General features: G+C 36.6%; 1 protein-coding gene across 2 annotated transcripts; it reads right to left on the bottom strand.

Annotated features, from left to right (window-relative positions):
- Positions 1-5,998: 5,998 nt before the first annotated feature.
- On the bottom strand, positions 5,999-12,243 carry LOC112182642 (50S ribosomal protein HLP, mitochondrial). 2 transcript variants are annotated; one of them, XM_024321154.2, is made up of 4 exons: positions 12,028-12,242; positions 8,272-8,365; positions 7,514-7,605; positions 5,999-6,727 (listed from the first exon to the last, which is right to left on the bottom strand). In XM_024321154.2, exons 2-4 carry the CDS (start codon positions 8,303-8,305, stop codon positions 6,350-6,352), a joined length of 504 nt encoding a protein of 167 aa, XP_024176922.1. In that variant the 5' UTR covers positions 8,306-8,365; positions 12,028-12,242; the 3' UTR covers positions 5,999-6,349. The 2 variants fall into 2 exon arrangements, with proteins under 2 accessions (XP_024176922.1, XP_024176925.1); XM_024321157.2 differs by lacking the exon at positions 8,272-8,365 and having other exon boundaries at positions 12,028-12,243.

Below are 12,243 nucleotides of genomic sequence, written 5' to 3' on the forward strand. Positions count from 1 at the left end.
AGGGATGGATGAGATGAAGCCGGAATTTTTTTCTTTTTTGATGCGATATGGGAATTGAAAGCTATGTTTAAAGCTTTGATATTTTTTTGTTATTAATTTTTTTTCTTATGAACTATAGCAAACCCAGATCGGTATGTTTGCTGAGATTAGTACTAAGTTTCAGAGTTTGATTTTGGATTGTTTGCTGAGATTAATATGTTTGTTTTTGTGTTGTTTTCTCTTGTTAACAGTATGTACGATTAGATCTATCATCTATGCATGCAAAGCAAAGATTATATGTTTATGTTTAAGTTCATCCCCATAAAAAATAATAAAAAATAAATAAATAAATAAAAAAGTTTACATGAAGAAGCTTTGATCTGGAACTTGAAGCCTAGAAAATGGGTTATATTGTTCATCAAACATAATAAATGGATCAATTGGTTAAGAATATGAATGAAAAAAAAAAAAAAATGGATTAAAAAGGTGAGAGTAAAGCCCATAAAAACTTTTAGTTGTCAAAGAAAAAGCCCATTAAAATTGAAAAAAAAAAAAAAAAAAAAAAAAAAAAAAGCCCATCTAAAACCGACCCCGAACCGGGCCGAACTGAAAATTCGGTAACCCGAAATTTTGGGCTCAGCCCAATCTTTTTCGGTTCTCGGTCCAGATTTTGGCCCAACCGATAAGTCCGGGTCGGACTCTGTTTGGGCCCAAAACCGAACAGGGCCGACCCGCGCCCACCCCTACCGAAGAGCATATCAGCAGAGCCGCACCGATCGTCTTCTCTCTCTCTTTCCTCTTTCAAGGCATATGCTTCTCTGCCTTATTTATCACAAAACCTCAAATTCGGGCCCACAATTCTTCCTTTTATCTCCCCACGATGAGTCGTTAGGGTTTAACAGTTTATTATTTCTTGTTAGTTAAGTTTCTTATTAATTAGTCTGTTAATAAGCCCTATTTATTAGGGACAAGTCGTTAGGGTTTTGACGAATTCCTCTTAGTCTGTTACCACGTTTTAGGGGTTTTCAAATGTGGGTTGTACTTTGATTTTTTCCTTTTGTAAGGCCGTTTATAAGCCGGCAGATTGTTATCAATAAAGAAGTACTTTCATTCAAACTAACCACTGCAAGTGGCCTAGTGGTTCTTGCGTAGTTGGGTGTGCTCGCCAACCTAGGTTAGAACCCGAAGCTGTCAAAGTGGTTAGGCACTATGCTGCAATGCACAGTTGGAGCATTTCACATGTGCCGAAGGGGTTTATCTTGAGCCTAAGAAGCCTTTGGGTTCCCCTTGACAAAGTCAAAAAAAAAAAAAAAAAAACTTTCATTCAAACTTTTCAGCTATAGTTTCATCTGAGTATTCTCAACATTTGGTATCAGAGCCCCACCACAGGGGCCTGGTTGGTGTGAGTAAAAGAAACCGTAGTTTCTTGAGAGTGTGAAGCTGAGAGAGATGGCAGCAGAAGGGAGTTTTGTGCAGAAGGCCCGACATCCCCCCACCCCTAAACTACCGCCCCATCAGAAACCAACAACACTCAGAAACTGAATTCCTCTGAGAAATTTTGAAACCATGGCTGAGAGTGGTTCATCTCCACCCCAAAAACATGCAACCCAAATACCAGAGCGAGAAAGCTGATTTTGATGAGATTAATAGTCGAAGCTCCAAACCCAGATCGATGAAGCCTTGACTGGATTTTGGTTCTGGAAGAGTGAGTCTTGAGATGAAGAGAGGAACGAAGTTGGTATGTCGTTTGGGGCGAGACGCGGCAGAGAATTGAAGGAATCTGTTGACGGCAGAGCTCTTGTACTTGAAATTTGTAGGCTTGACTAGATGAAGCCTGGAAAATATAAATGAAGCCTTGCCGGATGAGAGATGACGAGATATAGATAGTTTGAAGTTTGAACCGAATATGGAGAGATTGAGAGATGAAGTGGAGAGACTGATTGGAATCGAGTATAAGAGATTGAGAAATTTGGGCTTTTTTGTTGAGGATTTTTTTGTTCTTCTTGAAATGGCCATTTGAGGTAAAGGAAGAAGGGTTTAGGGATTGGGACTCTAGGGTTTGAAGTTTTGGGTGAGGGAGTTTGAAGGGAGGTGAAATAAGAATCGAGGTTAGAACAAGTTGGATTAGAGAGGAGAGAGAGAGACCCAAGTGGGATTGAAGGAAGAAGAAGATGAAATTTTTTGTTTTTTTTTTTTTTTTGGTTTTTGTCCATTTACACCATTTTTAGAGAATTTTTTCCCATTTATCCCATTAAGTTTTTTTAATTCTCTCTTACCAAAAACACTCTAAGGAGGTATTCCCTAATACCCAATTAAGATTTTTTTTTTTTGTTTTTTAATTTTTTTTTTAATACCATTTTACCCTCACCCCTTTATTACTTAGAGAGAGAAAATAAAAGAGAGAAACCATGGGAGACTTCGCCGGAGTCCCGTCACCGGCCTCCAGAATTTTGTCAACTTTCACCAGAATCCGGTCAACTTTCTCCGGAATCCGGTCAACGGTCGCCGGATTCTGGTCACCAGCTACCGCCCACCGGAATTTGCTGAAAATCTCATCGGAAATTTTTTTGCACCCAATAGACATCTATTGCCCCCTAATAGATGTCTATTACCCCCAATAGACGACTATCAGCCATGTATTGCCCCCCAATAGACGTCTATTGGCCCCTAATAGAACTTTCGGTAGCCGGAATAGGAACTAATCTTCCTAAAATTAGACAGATAAAACTTTGATTACAGAAAAAAAGAAGAAATTATATCAATTTTAAAACGTCTATTGCCTCCCAATAGACATCTATTGCCCCCCAATAGACGTTTCGATTACAGAAATGAGAACTAATTTTTCTAAAATTACACAAATATAACTTTAATTAAAGAAAAAAAAGAGGAGATTACATTAATTCAAAACGTCTATTGCCCCTAATATCAGCTGTCTATTGGGGCAATAGACGCTTCAACAGACGTCTATTGCCCCAATTTTTTTTTTTCATTTTTCTTTCCTTTGGGGCTTCTTGACCCATTTTACCAAACAAAAACGGGAAAAAAAAAACAAATGAGAGAAATTGATTTGGGCACCCAGAGAATAACTCTGGGCACCAAATCATATTTCTCCATTCTTGTCTGCCACTGGCCTGCGCTGAGCACCGGAGGATACAGCACCAGAGCAACGGCGGAGTGGATCAAACTCCTTGATGCACAGCGGAGATGGCGGAGCGGAGCGGACACCGAAATCTGGGCAAGAAGTCGACATATCGTCGGAGGTGAAGATTGGGGAGTGCATAGACGTCGGAGATGCACAGCACCAGCGGGTTGGTCCTCGACATGTCAACTTTCCGGTGAGCTCTTTCATCAGAGAGAGAGTGCATCGCCGGCAGTTACTGGAGAGAGAGAGAGAGAGAGAGAGAGAGAGAGAGAGAGAGAGAGAGAGAGAGAGAGAGAGAGAGAGAGAGAGAGAGAGAGAGAGGAGAGAGAGAGAGAGAGAGAGAGAGAGAGAGATGGTGCAGATCTGATAATGGAGGATGAGAGTTGCTGCAGATCGGGAAAAGAGGAGAGAGGCTCTCTTGTAATTAATTAATTAAGGAGAGGGCAAAAATGTCATTTTGTTTTAAACAGGGTAAGTGAGAATAAAATTCTGTTGCTGGGTTAAGTGAGATAGTTTTTGTTCATTTTGGTGTTTTGGGTCAAGGACCCTTTTTTTTTTTTGGTGATTTTTTTTAAATGACAATTTTAACCCTTAAAGTGGGCTTCTTTGTGAGACTTAACGTCCAAATTGGATGGAGAATGAGACATTAGACACGGTCGAGGAAAATTGAACAGCTCGGGGGATAAACTGATTAAATTGAAATTGAGATTAACATGAAATTACTCCAAACCTCAAGGGTAAACTGAATTAAAAGGATTAAATTAATTTGATTTCTTAGGTAAAAATCATAATGGCGACCAATAGACCTGATACTTTAAATTCTGCACTCCTCCGCCCTGGGCGTCTAGACTGAAAGATAGAGATTCCATTGCCTAATGAACAATCAAGAATTTTCCAATTTTTCAAAAAAAAAAATCAAGAATTTTCCAATCCATGCTGCGGGGATAGCCAAGCATGGGGAAATTGTCCGGCTTGCTGAGGTTTGCACCATATACTTTTATTTATATCACTACTAACGGTTATAGTTTATTGCATTTGCTTGCTTTAAAATTAGATGCATTGTCTTTGTTTCAGGACTTTAATGGGCTGATCTACGGAACATATGTACTGAAGCTGGAATGTTTGCCATACGTGCTGAACGGGATTATGTCGTTCAAGAAGATTTCATGAAGGAAAATGAGAGTTCAAACTACAAGGAGCAAAATATTTCATATCTAATTTTCTGTGGCATAAACTTTAGACTTTCTTAATTGACGTTTGTTCTAAACTACTTCTAATGTTTCAGGCTGTCAGAAAATTGAACGATGCCAAGAAGCTCGAGTCCAGGGCTCACTACAATTTTGGGAAAGAATAATGATGCCGTTCAATGACGGGTCACATATATACGATAGTATTTTTCCGATCAGTAGTGGAGGAGGCACACTATGTACTCTAATAATCTGAGATTGATTCGATTTGTTATATTATTATGATCGTAACAGTAACTTCTGTTGCTTACTGTAATGAGTGTTGTTGCTTGGAAATTTTCTCAACCTCTTCATATTCAGGCATTGGCCGGGCATACCGCTGAGCAAATATCTTACATCCCATTTTCTCGATTCTGAAAGTCTGAACTTCACCAAGTCACTCAAGATTCAAGACCTTTTTTTTTTTTGAAAGATAAGATTCAAGACCTTAATTGACCCATGATTTCTCAATTCTTACCACCATTCTCTTGGCAGTCAACTTTGCCTTGGCAAAGGAGACTTTCTTTTTTCATACATTTACAGGCCTAAACTTCAAATAACTGCAAGAAAACTAAACTTTATTGAGTAAATGCATGTGTTACTCGTTCATTGGTTAATGGAGAGTATGAGGTTTAAATGATCTGACAATATAGGTTCAAATTCTGTTCACCCTTCGGCTAAAATCCCTTTCGATAACATGGCTAGAGAGCTCCCAATGTGTCATAAAAAACTTGTGTATTCCATAACATGATAATGTTGATGACTGTAATTCACATTGTTGACATGTCAGCAACATGTATTGAATACATGAACTATAATTATTAGAGAGATTCATTATTCTGTTTGTGTATTGCAATTTTCAGTATCATAATTTTAGTAATATATCAAAACTTTGATATGCCATCCAGATTTTGGGTTACATTTTTCTAAGATGTTGGAGAAAATTAAAATTAAAGGTAGAGTATTGAACCTAGGATTTAGTGGTGAACTCATCCCACGGGTTGTTGTGGTAAGCATCGTATGCTTTTCTACAATTAATGAAAGAATTTATTTGCATTATTTACCTGAATGTCTTTGATTTAGGAATTTGATGGATTGACTCAACCTAGGAGATTAGCTGTTAAAGTTTTATCAAACTAAAATACATTTCAAATTTCAAACTATATATGTTAGAGTGGTTTCATATTTAATTTTGATGCGGTATAAACTTTGAAATTTGATTATTTTAAATTATCTATAATGTTTTAAGGCGAAAGAAATAATGAAGCCCAAGCCCACCTCAACTTCGTGTTGTAAACCAAATTAATCTGATAAAATAAATGGAGTGAACAGACTCGTTGGCTTTGTTTTATTTTATTTTTGCTTTGTAATAATAATTTTATTTATGAATACAAGCAATCTAAGTTTGTGATAATATGTTACGGAAACTACAATAGTGTTTAAAATGGTATGAATTGTTTTATACAATGGCTGTGGGGTAACAGCTATTTTTCCACGAGTAGACTTTCCATCCAACTTTTTCCAATCTCTGCTTAACAAAGAGGGTGAATTGTACCAACTGATAATATTCATTTCGCGAGTCTAGCTATAGAATTATTAACCACCTAGATCCAAATTTTCAAACTACTTTCAATAAAGAAAACAAACAATCCAAAAAGAAGCCGTAACTGGGGCAGAGATACCTACATATATGTATAGTCTGCAATATTCAGTGTGTTAACTATCACATTTTAAAAGAGAATATGGCCTGAAGTGATTTACTCCCACTTGCAAAGAGGAGAAACAGACCGAGCCTAATAATCATAGTTACAAGTGCTAATTCCAACTGAATTTAAGGAAAACTGAAATTTGGTGTAATTACACAAGCAGCAATGGGAGTTGCAGGAAAGCTAAGCATCCTAGCTGAAAGCACAGCTAACTTGGAACATTGTGAATCTTACACCAGGTTTTACGTAAGCAATTGGAAAAAAACACTAGTCTGGATTCCATTGTGCCATGCACTTCAGGCAATATGCTCTGCCAAACTAAGAATCTTAACATGCTTTTTCTTTCTCAACTCGTGTGGGACAGGTCCAAATACTCTAGTCCCAATTGGCTGGCCCTGCTTGTCAACCAGTACGACAGCATTGTCATCAAACTTGACCTCACTCCCATCACAGCGGCCTCGTTGCATGGCAGCACGCACGACCACACCATACACTACCTTTCCTTTCTTCACTTTTCCATTTGGATGGGCCTCCTTGACCGATGCAACAATTGTGTCTCCCAATCTTGCCCCTTTCTTCCTCGCCTTCAAAGCTTGTATGCACATCACCTTCTTCGCCCCTGAGTTGTCCACAACTTTGAGAATGGTCCTCATTTGTATGAAAGTCCTTTGTTGCTGTTAAAGAAATCAATAAATCAAGAGAGTTGAATATTTTAAGGCATTTAGCAAAGTTGATTCACCATGACTTCCAATATTACTGAAAGTATTTTGACTATATAGTTTGAATAAAATAAATTTTGAGCATCTAAACACCCCCATACATTTGCATTTGTTAGAAACAATCTAGTCCTTTTCATGACTGCTTTTATTTTTATGTAACTGCCCAGTCCTAGTTTTGTTGATTACAATGATGTATCCAGCATATGTGTAACCCAACTTGATGATCCACCTGGTAAACAAAAACATCTTGACCTAAACATTTTAACAGGCATAAAGAACAATTTAAATTTAGATAACATGCCACACTGCTCAACCATTGCACTCAGAAATAGCACCAAGCCTCCATTTAAGCCTCTCAAAACCAACTCTTCTCTTGACCCTTTCTAAACTCTATACATAGTAGCACCACAAGATTACAAGAAACTCTGAATTCTCTACAACCTAAATTTTGGCCCTTTTAAACTACATAATATGTGTAGCAACACAAGATTACAAGAAACTGTCAATTCTACAACCTAAATGTTTAAGATAGGACATTGGTACCCAATAACGCCAACAAAAAAAAAAAAATGATACAAACACCTAGTGAAAAAACTAAATAGTTTACATCAAGATCAAACAAGGTTTGTTCTAATAATAAGACTTTGAACCTGAACTTTGAACCAATCCAATGAACCCACCCTCTGTAAACATTACCAACTCTCATACTCAGAATCATAAAAAACACATTTAAACACTGACCTGAGACAAGAAAGTGTTGCATGTCATCTCATGTGATGCGCTCAATAAGCCAGACAAGTTGTTGCCAAGACCCCCCAAAAACGAACGGCCCACTATGTTTGTTTTCCAGCGGATTGAATAGATTGCAGTGAGTCAACATGCAAGAGTATAATTAGAAAGCAGAAACCAAAAGGCCCAAAATTGAACATGAGAAACATACAATCAGTCCTAAGTATAGAGAGCTACAAATTTTCCAGACATGCACTCACAGTATACACTACAAAACATAAGGCAACCAGAATATTATCTAAGAACAATAATTTGAGAAGTGTGGCATCCTTTGTTGTCTGCTGAACTGTTTAATATTAGTATCATGCAAGGAAGAGGCTACTGTGGACCAGAACAGCTCACCTCAAATGTATCAACAACAGCTTTTACCCAGTTACCAAAAGTCTGATGCAACAGACTTTATACGTTTAAATGAGTAGATTTTCACACATTACGCTTATGCTAAAGCAAAAAGTAAGGTTGATTTGTATCAGAAGTTTTTGCAACAGTTTATAGCTGTTGCTATATAGTTCTCTACCTCAAACCGCTTTGCTATTGTTTCCCAAATCAATATAATTTCTAGTCAATAATTCCAATGTACTACATAAGTCATTCTTAAATCTAGAAAATCAAAATGTATAGATAGTTTCCTATCACTAATTACAGGAGATTAGAATTTAATAATTGAGTAAGGAATGATATAAAAGCATTCATATTGAAAAATAACATACCACGAGAACACTTTGAAGCCAAAGCTGCAGCCATTTTTAAGGGTAACTTCTACTTTCAACCAAATCGATAAGCTTTGTCTATACTCCTTTTCAGCTACATAGAAAAACAAAGAATTGAAGAAAAAAGAGACAGATAACTAGTTTAGTTCGACATACCTACCTACCAGTTCTTAAAACAGAAACAACAAAAGAAGTGCACGAAGCGTATAAAAAAATATGTAAATATGTACACACATGACTTTCTGATGCACAAAAACATCTTAAAGTTTTGACATAATAAGTAAACGATGAAAACCATATGAAGAAGGTTATCAACACTAATTTGACACATAATGAAAAACAAATTCCTACAACAAATATGTATGGTAATCAATTGATTGAGTCAAACTTGATAACCAAGACAGTTTCTTGCATAGATTGTGTTTCAATATGCATACATTAATCAAGCATATCAGGATACATACAACTATCAAGAAACAATCACAAACATTATAATTTAGAAAAGGAAAAATAAAGAAAATCCTCTGAAAAACAAACACACTGTCATCATACATAAAGAGAAGAACTTATCTTTATCTTATTGATGGAGTTGAACAAAATTTGGAAACAAAAAAGCCAAAAAAAAAAAAAACAAGAAACAAAGTTTCAGTTCAGACTCAAAATGTGAACCAGCCAACAAAAATTGGACTACAAAACAACATTGAAGTTTGTTCCCTTCATTTTGAGGATGGTCATCATTCTGAAACGAACCTAATTCAATGACTCTCACAAACAAATCCCAACAGAACAGAACTTGAAATTCAACCCAATTAAAGTTGGATGGACTTAGTTTTCAATTTCAATTTACGACCTGTCATGGTTTGGGATGGTTTCTTCAAAAACTTTTCCACCCCTAGAATTACAATTCAACAAGACGAAAAGAACTTAAAAAGTAATTACAGATTAGTTTTAAATTTTAAATTTTGTATGACACAGAAAATCACGAGTAAACCCACATAGCTACAAGAACAAAACAAACAGCTTTACTTCCATTGTACTTAAAAGATGCTGCTATTCACACAAGTGCTACACAAACAAAATGCAATACTGCATCCCTATGAACTCAAAACTATCATTCATGTCCCATTCTCAAAAATGCTCCGATAAAACACTGTTAAGTCTTCTACAGTTTAAAACAAATAAAAAACAATCAAAACAACATTTCCCTATGCAACATAACTCCTAGAATTCCTTGTGTAATTCATGTCCCATTCTCTAAAATGCTCCGAAAAAACACAGTTAAGGCTGTTAAAGACTAAACAATAAAGAACCAAACAAATTAGATTCCTATGCAACAACAATTCCTTCTATCATTCATGGTTTCTAAAGACTAAAAGAAGAAAGAAGCAACCACAGTAGCATTGCTATTTCTAGCAATCCTATCAAAATAATTGCTTTTATTGATTCAGTAAGCAGGCGATTGAAACACAAAAGAATAAAAACCAGGAATTAAAATCCAGTGGTGGTGGTTCTGCAGTGATAGGAAGAGAGTTGAAAGCAAAACCCACCAAAGCCTATTGTGTCATAAACGCAGTACTCAATATACAATACCAGAAAGAAAGAAAAAAGCAACAAATTTCAAACATTTCCTGACATGATGGTGAAAATTAGGGGAAATCTAGGAAGAAGCAACTGACCGATCTCAAACCGATGCGCGAAATCTTGGAAGGCTAATTACACTTGAAATTATGAGAGAAGAAGAAGAAGAAGAGAGAAACAGAGAAAAGAGGAATCTTTCATCTGAAAACATACAGAGAGAGAGAGAGAGAGAGAGAGAGAGAGAGAGGAATTGGACCTGTGAGGGCAAGTAGAGGAGTTGCGGAGAGGTAGTGATGAGAAAGTGGAGCTTCTTCAAAATGGTGGTAAAACCCTAACGACTAAACCCCCCACTAGGCCTGGCAACAGTGCCGTCACAGGCAGGTTACGGGAGGTCTTAACGGAGCCCGTTATAACCCATTATCTTAACGGATTATAATGGGTTCTCGGGTTATCCGTTGGAACCCGTTAAGACCGCTAAGGTTTTTTTTTAATTTTTTTTTAATTCTTTTCTAATAAATTGGCCATTGAAACCCGTTAAATACCCGTTAACAATAAATTGGCCACTGAAACCCGTTAAGACCCGCTAACTTAAAAATGAATATATATATATATATATATATATATATTGCATTTTTCTTTAACTCTTTTTCTCACCCATTATCCATTAAAACTCTTCTCCAAAAAAAAACAAAAAAAACCTTTTCCAACCCATTACCCATTGAAACTCTTTTTCATAGTTGCTATGAAAATCAACAAATTCAAAGAAAATCATTAAATCAAACTATCAAAAGTTAATACGTATTAAACTCACAATTCTCATAATAGGTTAGGTTAAATCCAATGTTACGTGAAACTAAAGTATAACAAATTCAAAGTAAATCATTACATGAAACTAAAAAAGTCTTAGTTGGTTTGGCTTTGTCCATCCAATGTCAAATCCAACACATCTTCAGTGAGTTGCTCCAAATCAGTTCGGTCTTGGTGCATGGTTGAAGTTAAAAAAACATGTCAATTCAAGATAAATTCTTGTTTAAAGAAAATTTTTACAAACGAACAACAACAAAATAGCAATGCAATGGGAAACCAAGATATTTAGAGAAAATAATTTCACTAACAGAAAACAAGTCTAATACTTAAACACTTCCATTAATAGAGTTAAAGCAGAGGGTTTACAAACCAGAAAAAAGAGGCAGAAGCTGGTTCAGCTAAAGGAAGAGATGCAGAGGCTCTTTGGGTGTTGAAAACCACCCAAAAAAAAATGTGCAGGTCTCAAAGAGAATGGGCAACAAAGCACCAACGAAGAAGTGATGAAGAAACTACAGAAACCTCTATAAAAAACCCAAATCCACTTATATATCTGTGATCAGCCACTTTAGGCTTCATAGCCTCCTCAATCCAAAGTAAAGCACCCAAATTAAGAAAGACTAAAGGTTGAAGAAATTATTGTTGTTTCTTTCTGGCATACTCTATTGGTCTTGACCTGCACACCAACCTTTGGGAAGTGTGGTAAACATATGAAGCCTTTACTCTGTCACAGTTTAGGTCCAATTAATCTTATGAACTGAAAACCTGTAAGATGTCGAAATGGAACTATATGTTGACTCAGATACATTTGAGATCTAATTCAGAACCAAATGCTGATCTTGCCCCACTGGGACAAGCTTAATGAATAACAAATCTTAGAATCAAGGTGCATAATAGTAACACCATATTGCATCTTTCCATACTCTAAATTGTACCTCTATTGGTTTCTAGAAGCAAACAGAACCCAATTCAGAAAACTCACCCAAGAAAACCCATTTCAAATTGCTGAGCAACCTACAACACAAAAGCTGAAATTTTTGCAGCAATAAAATGCACAGGCAAACAGAACCCAATTCAGAAAACTCAACCAAGAATCCAAAAACAAAGAGAAACGACACCTCATTTACCCCAAACTAACATCGGTTTTGCCAGAAATATCACATCAAAAACCCAGAAATCTATCTAAACTCTAAACCAGCTAACATCAACTACTTGCTCAAAATTCCAATACAAAAAACCCACATCGATTCGGCGCCATTACAATACCAATCAAGTCAGGCAAGTAAGTAAAGCCTAAAGGGACCAACGAATTCGAACCCAAAATAGAAAAGAACAAACCATCGAGTTGTAATACAATATCAAATTGAGCAGTACCTGAAGACTGAAGTGGTCGAGTTGAGGGTTTCAGCAATGGCGTCGGAGTATTGAATGAGAAATCCTTCAGGAAGCGACGACGTTAAGGTAGAGGAATTGAGGAAGTGAGGTTGAGAAGAGGAATTGAGGAATTGAGATTCAAACTCGACCGAGTGACGAGGAAGTGAGGTTCTGTGAGTGAGCGAGGGTTTCTTTTTCTTCTAACTCTAACCGGGC

This window comes from Rosa chinensis, chromosome 1 (genome assembly GCF_002994745.2).
Source record: "Rosa chinensis cultivar Old Blush chromosome 1, RchiOBHm-V2, whole genome shotgun sequence".
NCBI classification, from domain to species: domain Eukaryota; kingdom Viridiplantae; phylum Streptophyta; class Magnoliopsida; order Rosales; family Rosaceae; genus Rosa; species Rosa chinensis.

What these genes read in the sequence shown, in the direction of transcription:
- LOC112182642 (XM_024321154.2), bottom strand. Translation starts at nt 8,305, where the DNA reads ATGGCTGCAGCTTTGGCTTCAAAGTGTTCTCGTG. An exon ending in GGCTTCAAAGTGTTCTCGTG is followed by an intron (nt 7,606 to 8,271) that starts GTATGTTATTTT and finishes AAACAAACATAG; the next exon opens with TGGGCCGTTCGTTTTTGGGG. An exon ending in GCAACACTTTCTTGTCTCAG is followed by an intron (nt 6,728 to 7,513) that starts GTCAGTGTTTAA and finishes TTTCTTTAACAG; the next exon opens with CAACAAAGGACTTTCATACA.